The sequence below is a fragment of the Podarcis cretensis genome (genome assembly GCF_951804945.1).
Source record: "Podarcis cretensis genome assembly, chromosome: 9".
NCBI classification, from domain to species: Eukaryota; Metazoa; Chordata; class Lepidosauria; order Squamata; family Lacertidae; genus Podarcis; species Podarcis cretensis.
The window spans coordinates 62,841,960-62,856,721 of record NC_137178.1 but is presented as its reverse complement, the minus strand read 5'-3'; the positions used below and the strand labels follow the sequence as shown (position 1 = coordinate 62,856,721).

Sequence of the window (14,762 nt, the reverse complement as noted above, 5' to 3'; positions counted from 1 at the left end):
AAGAATGGCTTAGAAGGTAGAATAATGTGATGAGGAAACTTACTTATTTGCTAAGATTTAAGTAAGAGAGCAAGAAGAAATGCCTTTATAAAAAAAATTGGATTCATGTTTTTTGGGAACGGAATATAACTATCAAAATATTTCAAGGGTCGTTTTTTCTTGTTTCCTTTTTACTTTTGCAGCAGATGCGGGAGATGAGTTTGTGACCATGCTTACAGAATTGCTCTTTGAATTACATGTTGCTGCCACTCCTGACAAACTTAACAAGGTGGGTGACTTTGTTTGCCTTTGGGGGAAAAGGATTCTGCCCTTCTTCACCAACTCAGTTCAAAAGTTGGGAGCATACTGGTTTTAAATAGCTCGTGTAGCACACTAGGAGGCAGAGCAGTAGTGCAATTGCAGCTTTGGTAAATTGGTGGCTGTAAGCCGAGAGAGTTGTAATGAAGAATTATGAGTTAAACCAAACATAATTGGAAAAAGAGGTTATCTGCCTGCACTGTAATTAATATGGCCACATATTGTTCACATCCAGAAAATAAGATTTCCTAGAAAAAGAGATATTAATTGCACATTTCAAGTTTGTGAATCCTAATAGACTGTTTCTTCAGAATGTGACATAAAGCTGCTAATGTTTGAGGCCCAAAAAGTCTAAGTCAAGCAAACCCAAATTCTTTATTCAAAATTATGCAGGTCATAATGAGGGGTGAAATCAAGCAAGAATGGTGAGACGTTTGGGGATGTGAAAGACGTTCCAAACAATGAAGGAAGGAAAATAGCCACTAGCATTGTTCTGCGAATGCTTGTACAAACACTTGCAGAAATATTCATGCACTGCTTAAACAGTGGATGTCGTAGTTTAATGCTTCCATGAGACAGTTTTGGCCAGTGAAAAAAATCAGGCAGCCTCTTTCACACAGTACTCAAAATATGTCATTCTAATGCATATTGAAAGAGGAAGTCATTCTTCATGCTAGATTCTCTTTTGTTCTGATTCTTTTACAGGCTAGAAAGAAAGCTTATGATTACCTGGAAGAAGTTAGACTCCCCGAATCTACAGAAAAAATGGAAGAGAACAGAGAAGAGAAAACGAAAGTAGATGAAGCGAACCAAGAAGGTGAAGAAAAGCCTCAAACAGGTGAATCTGGAGACACAGAAGAAACAAAGAACAAAACTGTAGAGGTGAGAGATGAGCAGGTTTCAGTTTGACTGCCTATCATCATATTTTGTTATTACATGTAAGTAACCATAGTACTAAGGGACGCGGGTGGCACTGTGGGTTAAACCACAGAGCCTAGGACTTGCCGATCAGAAGGTTGGCGGTTCGAATCCCCTTGACGGGGTGAGCTCCCGTTGCTCGGTCCCTGCTCCTGCCAACCTAGCAGTTTGAAAGCACGTCAAAGTGCAAGTAGATAAATAGGTACCGCTCCGGCGGGAAGGTAAACAGCGTTTCCGTGTGCTGCTCTGGTTCGCCAGAAGCGGCGTAGTCATGCTGGCCATGTGACCCGGAAGCTGTACGCCGGCTCCCTCGGCCAATAAAGCGAGATGAGCGCCGCAACCCCACAGTCGGCCACGACTGGACCTAATGGTCAAGGGTCCCTCTACCTTTTATTTAACCATAGTACTGACTTGAGCTGATTAAGTTGTATCTGTGTGATATATAGTTTGACTATTTCCAGGAATGAAAACTGTCTCTGTCTCATCTGAATATGATTTCAAATCAGCTGGGTCACATCCATCACATTTAGCTTGAAAAACTGTGCCTATTATGGATTTAAGTAAGTGGGATTAAAATACATTTTCCACAAATCAGCAAGGAAGGTTCATGAACATAGCAGACTTAATGCACATACAGGTAAGAGTTAGGTGTGCGTCCTGTGCACATTCACATTGCAAGGCACATGCAGATCCATTTGAAATGTCCCTTCCAGATGTTTTGGACTACAACTCCTACAAGCTGTGCTGACTGGGGTCAATGGAGTAGTAGTCCAAAACTTCTGGAGGGCACCCAGGTTGAGGAAGGCTGCACCAAACAGTGGTAGTTGGACCTTTCTAAAATGCGTACACATGGAAATTCTGCAAACCAAGGTAGGACCTGACTTCCTTTTTCCTATGGTATTTCCCACCACTCCCTTCTCCCCTCCTCCTTTTCTTCGTTGAACAGTACAATTCATCATCCTGAGCCTTTTGTTTTTCTTTCCAGGAAATTTACATGTTGTCTATTGAAAGCCTTGCCGAAGTAACAGCCCGTTGTATTGAACAGCTCCACAAATTAGCAGAATTAATCCTTCATGGACAAGAAGTTGAGAAGCCTGCCTTGGATCAAGCAAAAGTTCTAACAAAGTGAATATATTGTCATTCTGATTCTTTCAATGTGTGTGCAGTGCTTACTGAATGCTGTTCCTTGCAGAAGATGACATTCAGTATTGTTTTGTCTTTCTGCTGCAAGAATACTTCCACTACTGCATCATTGGTGGAGAAGTTTTGCAGGTGCTGCAGGTGGCAAATCCTATTTTAAACACATTTCTGCTGGTGCAGCACATCTCTGAATCACGTACCCAAGTCCTTGGATCTGCCAGATGTCAGGAAATGCAAACAATCCTAGGAATTCAATCAATCGTTTGTTAGAAAGTACTGTATTTTTCACTCTATAAGACACACTTTTTCCCTCCTAAAAAGTAAGGGGAAATGTGTGTGCGTCTTATGGAGCGAATGCAGGCTGCGCAGCGATCCCTCTTGCTGTTCTGGCTTCTGGGATTCAGAATATTTTTTTTCTTGTTTTCTTCCTCCAAAAACTAAGTGCGTCTCATGGTCTGGTGTGTCTTATAGAGCGAAAAATACGGTAATAACTAATAGAAAGTACAAAAACTATAAAATACAAAATCACATCATGAAATGAATCAATTGTTAATTATTAACACTGACAATCTAGAAACTAACAATCATATCAGGACAGAGATGTGGCAACATTCAGCTGTTTTTGCCACCCGTTTGGTAATAGATTTATTAGTCTCATCAAGGAAGATACTCAAACGAGTATCTTTAGATTGACCAAGAAACCTAATGGAATTCTAGGAACTGAAATTGCTTAGATGCTAAAAACGCTGTTAAGAGGCTCTTCTAACCTCCTTAAAAGAGTTTTGCTTTTCAGTGTACTGGATGGTTAAGTCCAGTCAAAGGTGACTATGGGATGACTCTGTTTACCTTCCCACCGCAGTAGTGTCTATTTATCTACGTACTTGCATTGTCATAGCAGTATGAGAATGCCCCTAGAATGCCTTCTTAAGCTGCCATTCATTTCAAATCTAAGAACAAAGGAAACGGCCTTGTACCAAGTTAAACCATTGGTGTGGGTGGGTGGGTGGGTGTTTAGCTAAGTGTTGTCTAGAGCAGTGTTTCCCAAACTTGCGTCTCCAGCTGCTTTTGGACTACAGTTCCCATCATCCATGACCACTGATCTTGCTAGCTAAGGATGATGGGAGTTGTCATCCAAAAACAGCTGGAGATCCAAGTTTGGAAAACCCTGGTCTAGAGTGACTGGCAATGGATCATCAGAGTTTCAGACAGGCGTGTTTCCCAGTCCTATCTGGAGATTGCAGGGATTGCATCTGGAAGTTTCTGCAAGCAACTGTTGTGTACCATTGCAGAAATTTTAAGTCTTTTAGACTCAATATAACATTTCTCCTACTGCATAAATGATGTTGCTATTACCGCTGTTGTTTCAGTAGCAATAAACGTGTTTATGTTGGTATGCCCTTGACAGTACAATACTCTTATAGAGATGTAACATGGTGCATATATTGATTACAGCAGTAGCAGTTAATTCATCTGTGCTTTAGTGAAATAAATGTATTATTGATATTTTATTGTTTCTTTAACAGTTTAACAAGTACAATGTGTAATGAAGTTTCTTCCCTGTCGAAAAATTTTGCTGATTTCTTAACTTCAGTTGGGGTAAGTTATTATGCAGTTTTATTCATTTACAAGTCACTTTTTAATGTCTTGAAGTCTTATTCCTTGGTTGAGTGAGAGAACCAGAAAGTAGGTACACAGAAATCCTATTTCCATTGATTATTGAATTTCACCACGGAGCCATAAGCATAAAAAATGCTTGGGGATCTATTTTAACTATGTCCTCTACTATGTTTGCCCAAGTTCTAGGTCTTCATTTTCTGTGGTCTCTAGGTGCTGGGCAAGCGAAGTGTGAATGAGCCCTAGATTGTGATAGGTATTATGGGACAAGACAAGAAGGTGAGCCCAGGGATTGGATTGAAAAAAGAACAGGTTCTTCTGGAATGGGGGGTGGGGGAACCCTGAGAAATGCAAACATCCAAGACTGCAACTAAAGATAGATCATGTCTGGACTATCAACACGATTTTGAACATATTAGTGCTTGAAAGGGACTATCTCTCAAAAAGATGAAAAGCAAAGCAGGGAAACTTTTATTTAAAAAATAGTAATTCCAGTGCAGAATTTCAACATGCTTCATTTTTGTTTGATGGTGGAATTTTAAACAAGACTCCTGTGAGCCATTTTCATCTCCCTTGCATCAGCAAGCATCTTTTCAGAGTTTCTTTTAAAATAACATAATTTAATCATATTGCTTTCACTCTGAATAATTTATGCTGGTGGCAAGTTACAGGAATTTGTCTATTTCTGCATTTTCTCTGCGTGTTTTATCATATTTCTCTGAGGCAGTCTTGATAAATATTTATATCAAACCCAAAAATCCAGCGTGAAATATTAATCTGATCCAACTTCAGAACTAGGCATCTTACATGACTTTTAGTTTTGACCTTGGTGCCTCTGCACTTCAACAGTTTTGCTTGATTTAAACACATAATTTAAAAGAGATTCAGCTCTGACTTGCTATGTGTTGATAGCAAATAAGTCCATATATAGCTATGCTACCGGACTGGAAGTTGATGCTGAGCAGCAAAAGCTTTAGCCCTGGAAGCTGGGCAACTTCTTTCTGATGTGAATGTGCCTTCTAATATGAAATTTCCTCTCTAGTAAGCGCGTATGTTTACTAACCCTCTGAAAGACACCAAGGGATGCACATTTTACAGGTGTACATATATTTTGTACTGAGATATCGGTATTTGAATTTTAATGCAAAGTGAGTAGAGATCCACCTTGGTCACATTGAAATTAATGCTGTTACCACATTCATAACCAGACATACAGCTGGGACTGCAAAGGACAGGATGGCATCTCTCCTATTCCATACAGGTGAAACTCGAAAAATTAGAATATCATGGAAAAGCAGTAAATGCTGCTGCCCCATTATCCAAGCACAGTGGACCAACACCAGCTGATGACATGGCTCCCCAAATCTCTTTTCTGATGAGAGCAGCTTTTGCATCTCATTTGGAAACCAAGGACCCAGAGTCTGGAGGAAGAATGGGGAGGCACACAATGCCAGATGCTTGAAGTCCACTGTGAAGTTTCCACAGTCTGTGTTGATTTGGGGAGCCATGTCATCAGCTGGTGTTGGTCCACTGTGCTTCATTAAGTCCAGGGTCAACACAGCCGTCTCCCAGGAGATTTTGGAGCACTTCATGCTTCCTTCCGCAGACGAGCTTTATGGGGATGCTGACTTCATTTTCCAGCATGACTTTGGCACCTGCCCACACTGCCAAAAGTACCAAAACCTGGTACTTTGGGATTACTGTGCTTGATTGGCCAGCAAACTCACCTGATCTGAACCCCATAGAGAATCTAGGGGCATTGCCAAGAGAAAGATGAGAGACATGAGACCGAGCAATGTAGAAGAGCTGAAGGCTGCTATTGAAGCTTCCTCAGCAGTGCCACAGGCTGATAGCATCCATGCCACGCCGCATTGAGGCAGTAATTGATGCAAAAGGGGCCCAAACCAAGTACTGAGTACATATGCATGCTTCTACTTCTCAGAGGTCCAATATTGCTCTATTTGCAGTCCTTGTTTTGTTGATTTCATTTAATATTCTAATTTTATGAGATGGTTAATTTGGGGGTTTCATCAGCTGTACGCCATGATCACCGCAATTATAACAAATAAAGGCTTGACATATCTCGCTTTGCATGTCATGAGTCTATCTCATATGTTAGTTTCACCTCTTAAGTTGAATTACTGAAATAAATGAACTTTTCCACAATATTCTAATTTTTCGAGTTTCACCTGTATATAGCAACCAGAGTTGCAGCTTTATTACTTCAACACTGGCAATGGGGCAGCAGCATTTACTGCATCTGAGAGCAGAAGGCTGGCTTAGAGGGCGGTGGGTAGTTCACATGGCAAACACTCCTCTGTCCTTCAACATCTTACCACCACTCCCTGATCCCCAGCATTTGCTACTTGAGGTGGCCACCTCACATTGCCCAATGGTAGGGAAGGCCCTGTATACAACTGAGGCCAAAACTGTTGGCGGTGGTTGTTTACAGATGTGATCACTCTTACTGAACTAATTTTAAGTCAGATAGCAAGGCCAAGGAATAACTGCAAGAGGACCATATAAACCATTATGTAGATTTAGAGCAGATGAGGCTCCCCAGATTAATAGCATCTCCACACAACTGCTAAACAATGCTGTCATTTAATAACCACATTGTAACTCTGTCCTTCTCACTTCAAGAAAGCAGTTATTGAGAAACAATAAATATTTTTATTCTTTATCGCTATAGATCTCCTTCACAGTGTTTGCACTAACTATTGATTATATCAATCAATATTGTTTTAACAGGCAATCATTTCTTTATGTTTCAGGGGCTTGTATATGCTGAAATAAACAAGGGGATGGGTAATGGGTTTTTTTAATTACTGACTTTGAAACAGTATTGTTGTTTTTATTATTTCAGGGCTCCCCCCCCCCCATCTCTTTTTACAATCTCTTTGGGGTTGGCATTATTTTTAGTAATAATCATCACAACAGCAGCAGCAGTAGAAATAATAATATTTGCTTAACACTTGCTGTGCATGGTGCTTTATAGAATAATGGTAAAAAGACATATTTGAACCCTGAGGGGCTTAAAATTTGACTAGGGAAAACAATAAATAAAGGGGGAAAGAACTAGTGGGAATGTAAATGAAAAGAATATGTGTTCCATTCGCACATATTTAGCCTTAGTTTCAGTACGGGATGAAAAATAAGACTTTATAATAATATTTTAATAATAATTTTATTATTTATACCCCGCCCATCTGGCTGGGTTGCCCCAGCCACTCTGGGTGGCTTCCAACACGTATAAAAACTTAATATAACATCAAACATTAAAAACTTCCTGAATCAGGAGTGCCTTAAGATGTCTTCAAAGAGTTGGGTAATTCTTTATCTCCTTGACATCTGATGGGATGGCATTCCACAGGGTGTTCCATCATGGACAAAGTAGATTTGAAGGGAGGCAGATGTCACTAGGTAGGGGTTCTGGAAGGCAGTGCCCAGCACAAGAGGTAGCAATGGATGAGGCCACATCTTTTGAAAGTAATGACAAGGAACTTGTGCTGGATCTGGGAGTGGACAAGAAACCATTGTGGAGATTCAAACAGTGGTGGGTGGTGGTTTGGGGTAGCATGGGATACGGATGAAGGGAAATTGAAGTGGTACTACCAGAGCTAATCCTACGCTCCTCTTGGTGCATTTTCATCAGCCTCCCTGCTGCTTTGCCTCTCTCCTTCCTGGTAAGCAGTAGCCAGTCGGCTATCAGGAGGTCAGGTGAACACCATTGCCCCACTGCTGGATTTAAAGGAGGGAGTGGGCCAGAGAGGAAGAGTGGGGAAGAGACTGATGAAGCAATTTCTATCCACAACCTCACCATTGGAAAAATAAATACAGCTCGCTTTCTGGGATCCAAAGAAAGTTGGTTGTGTTGAAGACCAGTTGAGATTGCTGAATATCGCCAGGATTTAAGCAAGGCTGAATTCCTTGGACTTGTTCACAAAGCCTCTAGCATATTTTTGTCTAATCTTTTAAAAAAAAACGCCCTTTCTGTATTTTTGCATCAATGAAAATGGTATTTTGTATTTGACACTGAACATGTGCATATTTTGTTTATACAGTAAGCCAGCACCTTCAGAATCTCACTCTTCAAAACAAATGTATTACTAAAGCAAAGAAATGTTTTATTACCACTTTCTCGATGTGTCCCTAGCATTAAACCTTGCCTGTGTTTTCATCTGAGCAGAGTGACAAAAAAGCCGAAGTCCTTAACCCAATGGTCAACAGCGTACTATTAGAGGTAAGTGTGCCGCTATTTTACATAAGGAACCACTTTGCTGTCTTTTTCAAATGAAGCTAGCATACATTTATGTTCCTATGAAGATCCATAAAAAGTAATGGTTATCACTGTAATTCCGTGCCATTTCATAAACAGTGTCATTGTGCTTTAATCACTCATCTGTGAGAGCTTAGCCATAACAGCCGTGCTGCGTTTTCTAGGAACATTTGTAAGACACGGGTGAAAAGCTTCTTCCTACCTCTTACCATAATGCATTGGAAAGAACTTACTGGACAATTTACAGTTAGTTCAGTAAGGTAGCTTTGCTTTCCATTCCAAAAAAAATTAAAAATGCCTAGGAATAGACTCTGAACCTTAATAAAGTTTCTGCTGCTCATAAATCACTAAATATAATCTCTGAACTAAGATGAATGCTGGAGGACGTGCCATTCAGTTCAATGGAGCTTGCATAGGCAAGGTTCTCAGTAGGCTGCACCTATTTATTCATGTTAAAATTTATAAATCAATCTTCATCTAGAAATGAATTTCAGGGTGGTATGCAAAGGAATTTGAAATTCCATGTGAAACCATGATTGCACTGTAAGGGCCTTTTGCATTATTTTGCCTCTAAAAATCTATGGTCCCTACAAATGTTGGTACTCTCAGAATTCAGGCAGCAGATAACTGGCATTTCCATTGTCAGAAGTTCCAAAGGGAGGCAAACTAATGTTTCCATTTTATATATGTAATTGGATTCCCCTGGCTGTAATTCACTATTGGTTGTTGCTAGGAAATGGCCATCAGCCTGTTACTGTGTCAACTGCAGGAGCGTCTGCAATGTAGGACATGTATCTGCAAATTCTTGGGTAGGATTGGCTAGTGTTCTTAAAGTTTTTATAAAAATATATATAGTAAGCAAGACAATCCTTCGTACCTACTTTCTGTGCTCTGTTTTGAAGGCTTTGTTGTTTTGTCTGTCTGTGACTCAGGAGTTTATTATTCAGATGGGCAGCATTCCGGAGTAATTAAAGGGTGGTATTCAACTAAGTGTTACTCAAAGTAGCCACACTGAAATTAATGAAACTTACGTTATCATGTTCATTAATATTAGTAGATCAAGTCTGAGTAACAGTTAGTTGAACAGCACTCTCAGCATACTTTTCTTCTTCAAAATGCCCCTGCTGGTGTGGGGTAGGGATTTGTTTCAGAGCTGTGGCACAGGTGGAGGAAGGATTAACCAGATTGACCTCTGTCATTTTCCGAAAATGGCCACGGGAGGGAGGATTCATGCCCACAAGTATTCTCCTCCACAGATATTATTTTCTCTGGAAAAGGAATTTGGATTAGGACTGTGACATTGCATCCGTATCATTTTCCTCACACTTTTTTGAAGAAGAAAACCAACCCAATTATTTTGAAGCAAATGCCAGTGTTCCTTCAGCAAATACGTAATGTCACATACACATGTACACATGTTCAAATAACTGTGTGCATGTGCTTTGGAGCCTCATCCAGATTAGATTTCCCATGTGGACATGTTTATGGCATCATCATATTATGTGTTTCCTGCGGCAGTGCATAATGCATGTATCTCCCCGCCAAGCTGGAAGCAGGCTGCACTGATTTCAAGATAAGTGGGGTTGAAAGGCACTGCAATATGAAACACACTGCAATATTAACATACATTTTCTTTCCTCATTAGGGTTGTAACAGCACCACTTACATCCAAGATGCTTTCCAGTTATTGCTTCCAGTTCTCCAGATCTCTCATCTCCAGAATGACTGTTCAAAAACACTACAGTGACCACTTTGCATTTAAAAGAACCATCAGCCTAATAATCTCTTGGTTGTGTTTACAGTTCAAAAATATGTCTGATGCCTTTAAAAGACACTAAATGCAATTTTGCACATGCAGAATGAGTAATACTCTTGTATTTAGGTAAACCTATTTAAACATACAGTTTCATAATAGGGGTGGAAACTGTCATATTCCTTGTATTAATTTAAGGTAAATCGTGTTTATTTCTGTTTTATTGGTTGAACTTCATTTTGGGATATTGCTGTACTAACTTGCATCCCATTTTGAAACATTTGCACTGGCCTATTTGCCCAGGGTGCCAGAATGAAGTCTCCTGATCCAAAATCAGTGTAAAGAACTGAGGCACAGTTTGTTACACTCCAAACTAAGTAGTCTGGGGATTCAGCACTTAGTAGGGTAGCTGTTCTCTGCATGCATGAAGGTGAGGCAGCATCTCCTTATTTAAGTTCAACGGCACTTTTCCCATACCAATAGTTTCATGTAGCTTAAATGTAACATAAGTTTTCTTGCCTTAACGGAATCATGAACTAATGGCACTGCTTCTTTCATAGATACAAAGTCACAAACTCGTCATTTAGATTGCTGATTCATTCAGAGGCCAGCATGAATCAATGATAGCATCCATTCATGCTTGTATGACAACCATTGTGCAGAATGCATCATGAGATTGTCTGCACTTCCTGGTCTGGTCCAAGCTTTCTACTGCTGCTTCTCCCCAGTGCCAATCTCCAATATGTAAGTGCTTTTTAGAAGGGTAGCCGTGCTGGTTTGTTGCTGCAGAAATGACAGCGGCACTGTAAAGATTGACAAATTTATTATAGCATAAGCTTTAATGGACTATATACTACTTCATCAGATATGTGATGGTGTTTAGATGACAGAAAAGGTTGACAGTGGGGTCAAACAATGAAATGCAAAATGTGCTGTCTGAAAATTCAATTAAGGCATGAATATGTGCAAAATAAGCACACTGACAATTCACAACATCAGTAAGTGTTTGTGGCTGCCAAGCAGTGAAGTCCACCAATTTCCACATGCTACTCTGCCATTACTATTGACTTCAGGGTCTTTGTGGAAAATTGTGATTTATCACTACTGTAGACACAGCGATAGTGTTTGCTGTCTCAAAGTGGAGTGCTGCTGTCATATGCCAAACCAGTGCATTATTTATGGTAGAAGTCCAGTCTCTGGTTTAGACGAGGCTATTCAGAAAACTAAACTTACTAGCAAGTATGGTGCCATCCATTAATCCAACTGAATAATTGAATAATAATTTTGTTAAACACAACATTTTTTTTTTTTAAAAAAAGGTCCAAGGGCAGATTGTTTGCTTGAGTCCTCACCTACCCAACTTATTGACAAATATCATTTTCTCCCCTGAAAAGTATGTGCATATAATCATTTCTAAAAATTGATATTTTACATCAGAAGCAGTATGTTAAGATTTTATGTTGCTAAAATTCACAGACAATTTTTTAAAAAAAAATCTCTTGTGATGTGTAGCGCTTATTGCATCCTGCATATGGGATTCTTCTTTCATGTTTTATCAACTAATATAAACATCAATAAAGCTAAAAACAATGTTTGCATCCAGTAACTAACTACATTCAGAATATTGTAAAAGTTGTATCTGCTTTCTTCTCTACTTTTCTTGCCGGCAAATTCTGATAGGAGATTATCAAAAGACATTTCTCTTGTAAGATAGCGTTCTGTACAGAGAACAGATACAGCATTGTTGACTGTAATTAAAGACAACTTGGAGAATCCTCTTTCTCCCTCACAATTTGAGGGAGGGCAGGGCTAGTTAGATAAAGGCAGAAAGCTTCCAGATCCTTACTGTAAATTATCTTTAAGCCAGCAGCTTCAGATCCTTCACATTCCTCAGCAGTATTTAAGAAGTGAGATAATTTCTTTTAGCTTAGTATACAAATGGAAGGACTCACAAAAGCTTCTGCCTACTTTTCTGCTATACAGTGATTTTTGGGAGGAAGAAAGGGCCAGCCTTGCCAGGAATCCAAATAAATTCACCACTTCGGTGTAAGCACAAAAGCACTTCTCCAGTTCTATCTGCCCATATACTACCATATGTTTCCAAACTGAGTTTGCCTTTGTCATTAACTTCTAGTAACTTTTTCCATATGGGAAACTAATTTGTGTCTCCAAGCTGTTGAACTTTCATCCGAATATGTGGCTTCAGTACTCATTTCTTTTACGTCTTCAGTTTCTTGAAAGGTGATGAAGGAACGGAAAGCAATTTTTCCCCCCGACATAGCACCAGGGCATGTTTTTCATTGGCACAGACAAATCTGTGAAGGATTTTTTGCCAGAGCGCTGCCATAAAAAAAAAATTGAAATATGTGTTGTCTTAACCGAAGAGTTTGCTTCTAACTTAACCACCACATCCTCTTTGGAATAATCAATGATATTATGTAATAATAGAACATAATGTTTGTGTGATATCTTTTCTGCAGGACCATATGGTTTATGACCAGCTTTTCAAGATGATCCTTGGTGTAGTAGTAGGAGTATTTTTTTACCATTGATTAATATTGGCTCAAAGTGTTTTCCATCTGTGAATAGGCTTAACTACGGTTGGATAGACTGCTGTTATTAGCATTGCTGTTATTAGCAGCTGCAACAATCATTCAAGAAGTTGTGGATTCTGCTTCCTTGGAGGTTTTTAAGCTGAGCTTGGATGACCATCTGTCATGGATGCTTTAATTGAGATTCCTGCATTGAAGGGGGTTGGACTAGATGACCCTAAGGGTCCCTTCCAACTCTATGATTTGCTCATAGAGTAAAAGGACACACTCACTTATGCTGAAGCTGTTTTATGATCTCCACCCACCCCCACTAGCTTTATAGAGCTCCTTAGTGGGATTCAAGAGTCGGGAGAGAGAAAGTTTGTTTACAACCCATTTCTCAGCCGGAGTTGCTCTCAGTACAGCTCTCAAATTAGCAAAAATAATACAATATCTGCCCACCTGCTTACAGTCTTAAAGGCCATGGCACAAAAGACAAAAGATGCAAGGAGGGAAGAGGAAAGCAAGCTAACTCAGGTGCCAAATTCTTAATGTTGCAAGGTTCTAATAATGATGCAATTTGGGTGGAAATGGGTTGCTTACAGTTCAAAAACAGGCCCTGGTAGTATCTGGGGAGCCAGCCTTCCTGGAAGTGGCCATTGCAGCCAAAAGTGGTTGATTTTGCAAGGTGGAACATTTGCCTTCAGGAGCCTTGTTGGAATATGCTGGCTTCTGTCCATTCCCATCACAGCATGTAGAGTCATGGAGGCCCTGTTGATACCATCATGGCCAGCACAGATGATTCTGCAACTCTTATGGGGCAGATGGAAGCGACGGCCTCTACTAGGGTCTGGAGGGGCCCAGCCCAGCTGGTGAGATGTCAGTTCTATGCTATCTGTTGCTTCTAAAAAGTCAACAACAGTGCAGCAGTAGTAATATTAATGTGTCCGCTCCATGTGTGAATCTGGGGCAATTACCGCTAGTGCCTCCCCTTTAAAAGGCCCTGATAGTGCACAAGTAGGGTTTTGCTACAATATTAGTCATGTTCGTGATATGCTGGGAAAGAATTCTCTTTGGTTTCTATGAGCTCATTCGGTGTGGAATACTCTTTGAGTTGAGTTAATCCAGGGAGAGAACAACCAAGAGAAGCGACGGAAATAGATTGCTTTAATAGAGGTGAACTTTTAACTAAAGGTTGTGCAGGAATATGTTGTAAGCCTTGGGGGACATTTTAAAGAGATGGTAGGAGAATCGTTTAAAACGGTAGATTGCTTATTTGAAACGGGGCTTCCTGTAGGTTTTTCCGAAAAGGCTTAAATTATGCATGTAATGGGCTACCGCTGTAGCACCCTGCTTGTGGTTAACGCTTAGCTGGAATGAAATATTCAACGCAGCAATAGAGAAATTAAAATAATAATTTATTTGTCAGACAAATAAATGAGAGGCACAGTGGTATATGGTTACTAAGCTCTGGCCTGCCCTCCTGCCATTCTGGCCAGCACTTATATTTCCTTAATCCAGCCCCCTTGCTCCTCCTGTGGCTGCCTCTGTCCAATCAGCCTGGTTGAAATTCCTATTGGCTGTTTGCTAGAACCAATCACAAAAGATACACCCATTTCCTTTTGCCCTTTTATGGGAAACAAAAAGCTATATATTCTTCTATCTATAAATGACAAATAAGTAGTAATATATCTTACATGTGTCTCAACAAGGAACCTTAATTACCAGCTCACCTCTTGCCCTCCTTGCCCTATTGCCCTCCAAAACAGATGGTTTAATCTTAAATTTTTATCTTAAACAAATGTCAAGGATCTTGAGTTCACATCATCATTGAAAGATCTCCTTCTCTTGGAGGTCTTTAAACAAAGGCCTGACAACCATATGTGTGCTCTAATGATGTTTCCTGCTTGGCAGGGGGGGCTGGGCTGATGGCTGATGGCCCCTGTGATCTCTTCCAACTATATGAAATAAGAATCTAGCATAAGGATTTAACATTTCTTAGCTTCTAATTCCTTTGCATAATTACATTTAAGCCAATATATTTAATACATAACATAGATAGCTTTTTAGAAGAATAAACCTTTTCAAAGTAAAAAAGGAAGGAACAGTTTCCAGCCTCAAAATAAGATAGGAAGAAACCTATCTTCTCCAGCCAAGCCAGTTGCCCTTTTCACTGCTCTTGACCTTTCAACCTTAGGAAAATATGGCTCAAGTTTAATGGGAGGCACAT

At 39.9% G+C, this 14,762-nt stretch overlaps 1 protein-coding gene across 8 annotated transcripts in view; it reads left to right on the top strand.

Moving 5' to 3' along the window:
- FAM114A1 (family with sequence similarity 114 member A1) overlaps positions 1 to 11,603 on the top strand; it is a 56,916-nt gene extending 45,313 nt beyond the window's left edge. For 6 of the 8 annotated variants that reach the window (XM_079989725.1, XM_079989728.1, XM_079989730.1 and 3 more), the window contains 6 exons: positions 183 to 268; positions 1,003 to 1,179; positions 2,201 to 2,340; positions 3,879 to 3,951; positions 8,159 to 8,212; positions 9,894 to 11,603. In XM_079989725.1, the coding sequence (XP_079845851.1) occupies positions 183 to 268; positions 1,003 to 1,179; positions 2,201 to 2,340; positions 3,879 to 3,951; positions 8,159 to 8,212; positions 9,894 to 9,995 (632 nt within the window). In that variant the 3' untranslated portion in view covers positions 9,996 to 11,603. The remainder of the gene's footprint in view (positions 1 to 182; positions 269 to 1,002; positions 1,180 to 2,200; positions 2,341 to 3,878; positions 3,952 to 8,158; positions 8,213 to 9,893) is intronic. The other 2 variants (XM_079989727.1, XM_079989729.1) reach the window with 1 other exon arrangement.
- Positions 11,604 to 14,762: the final 3,159 nt, after the last annotated feature.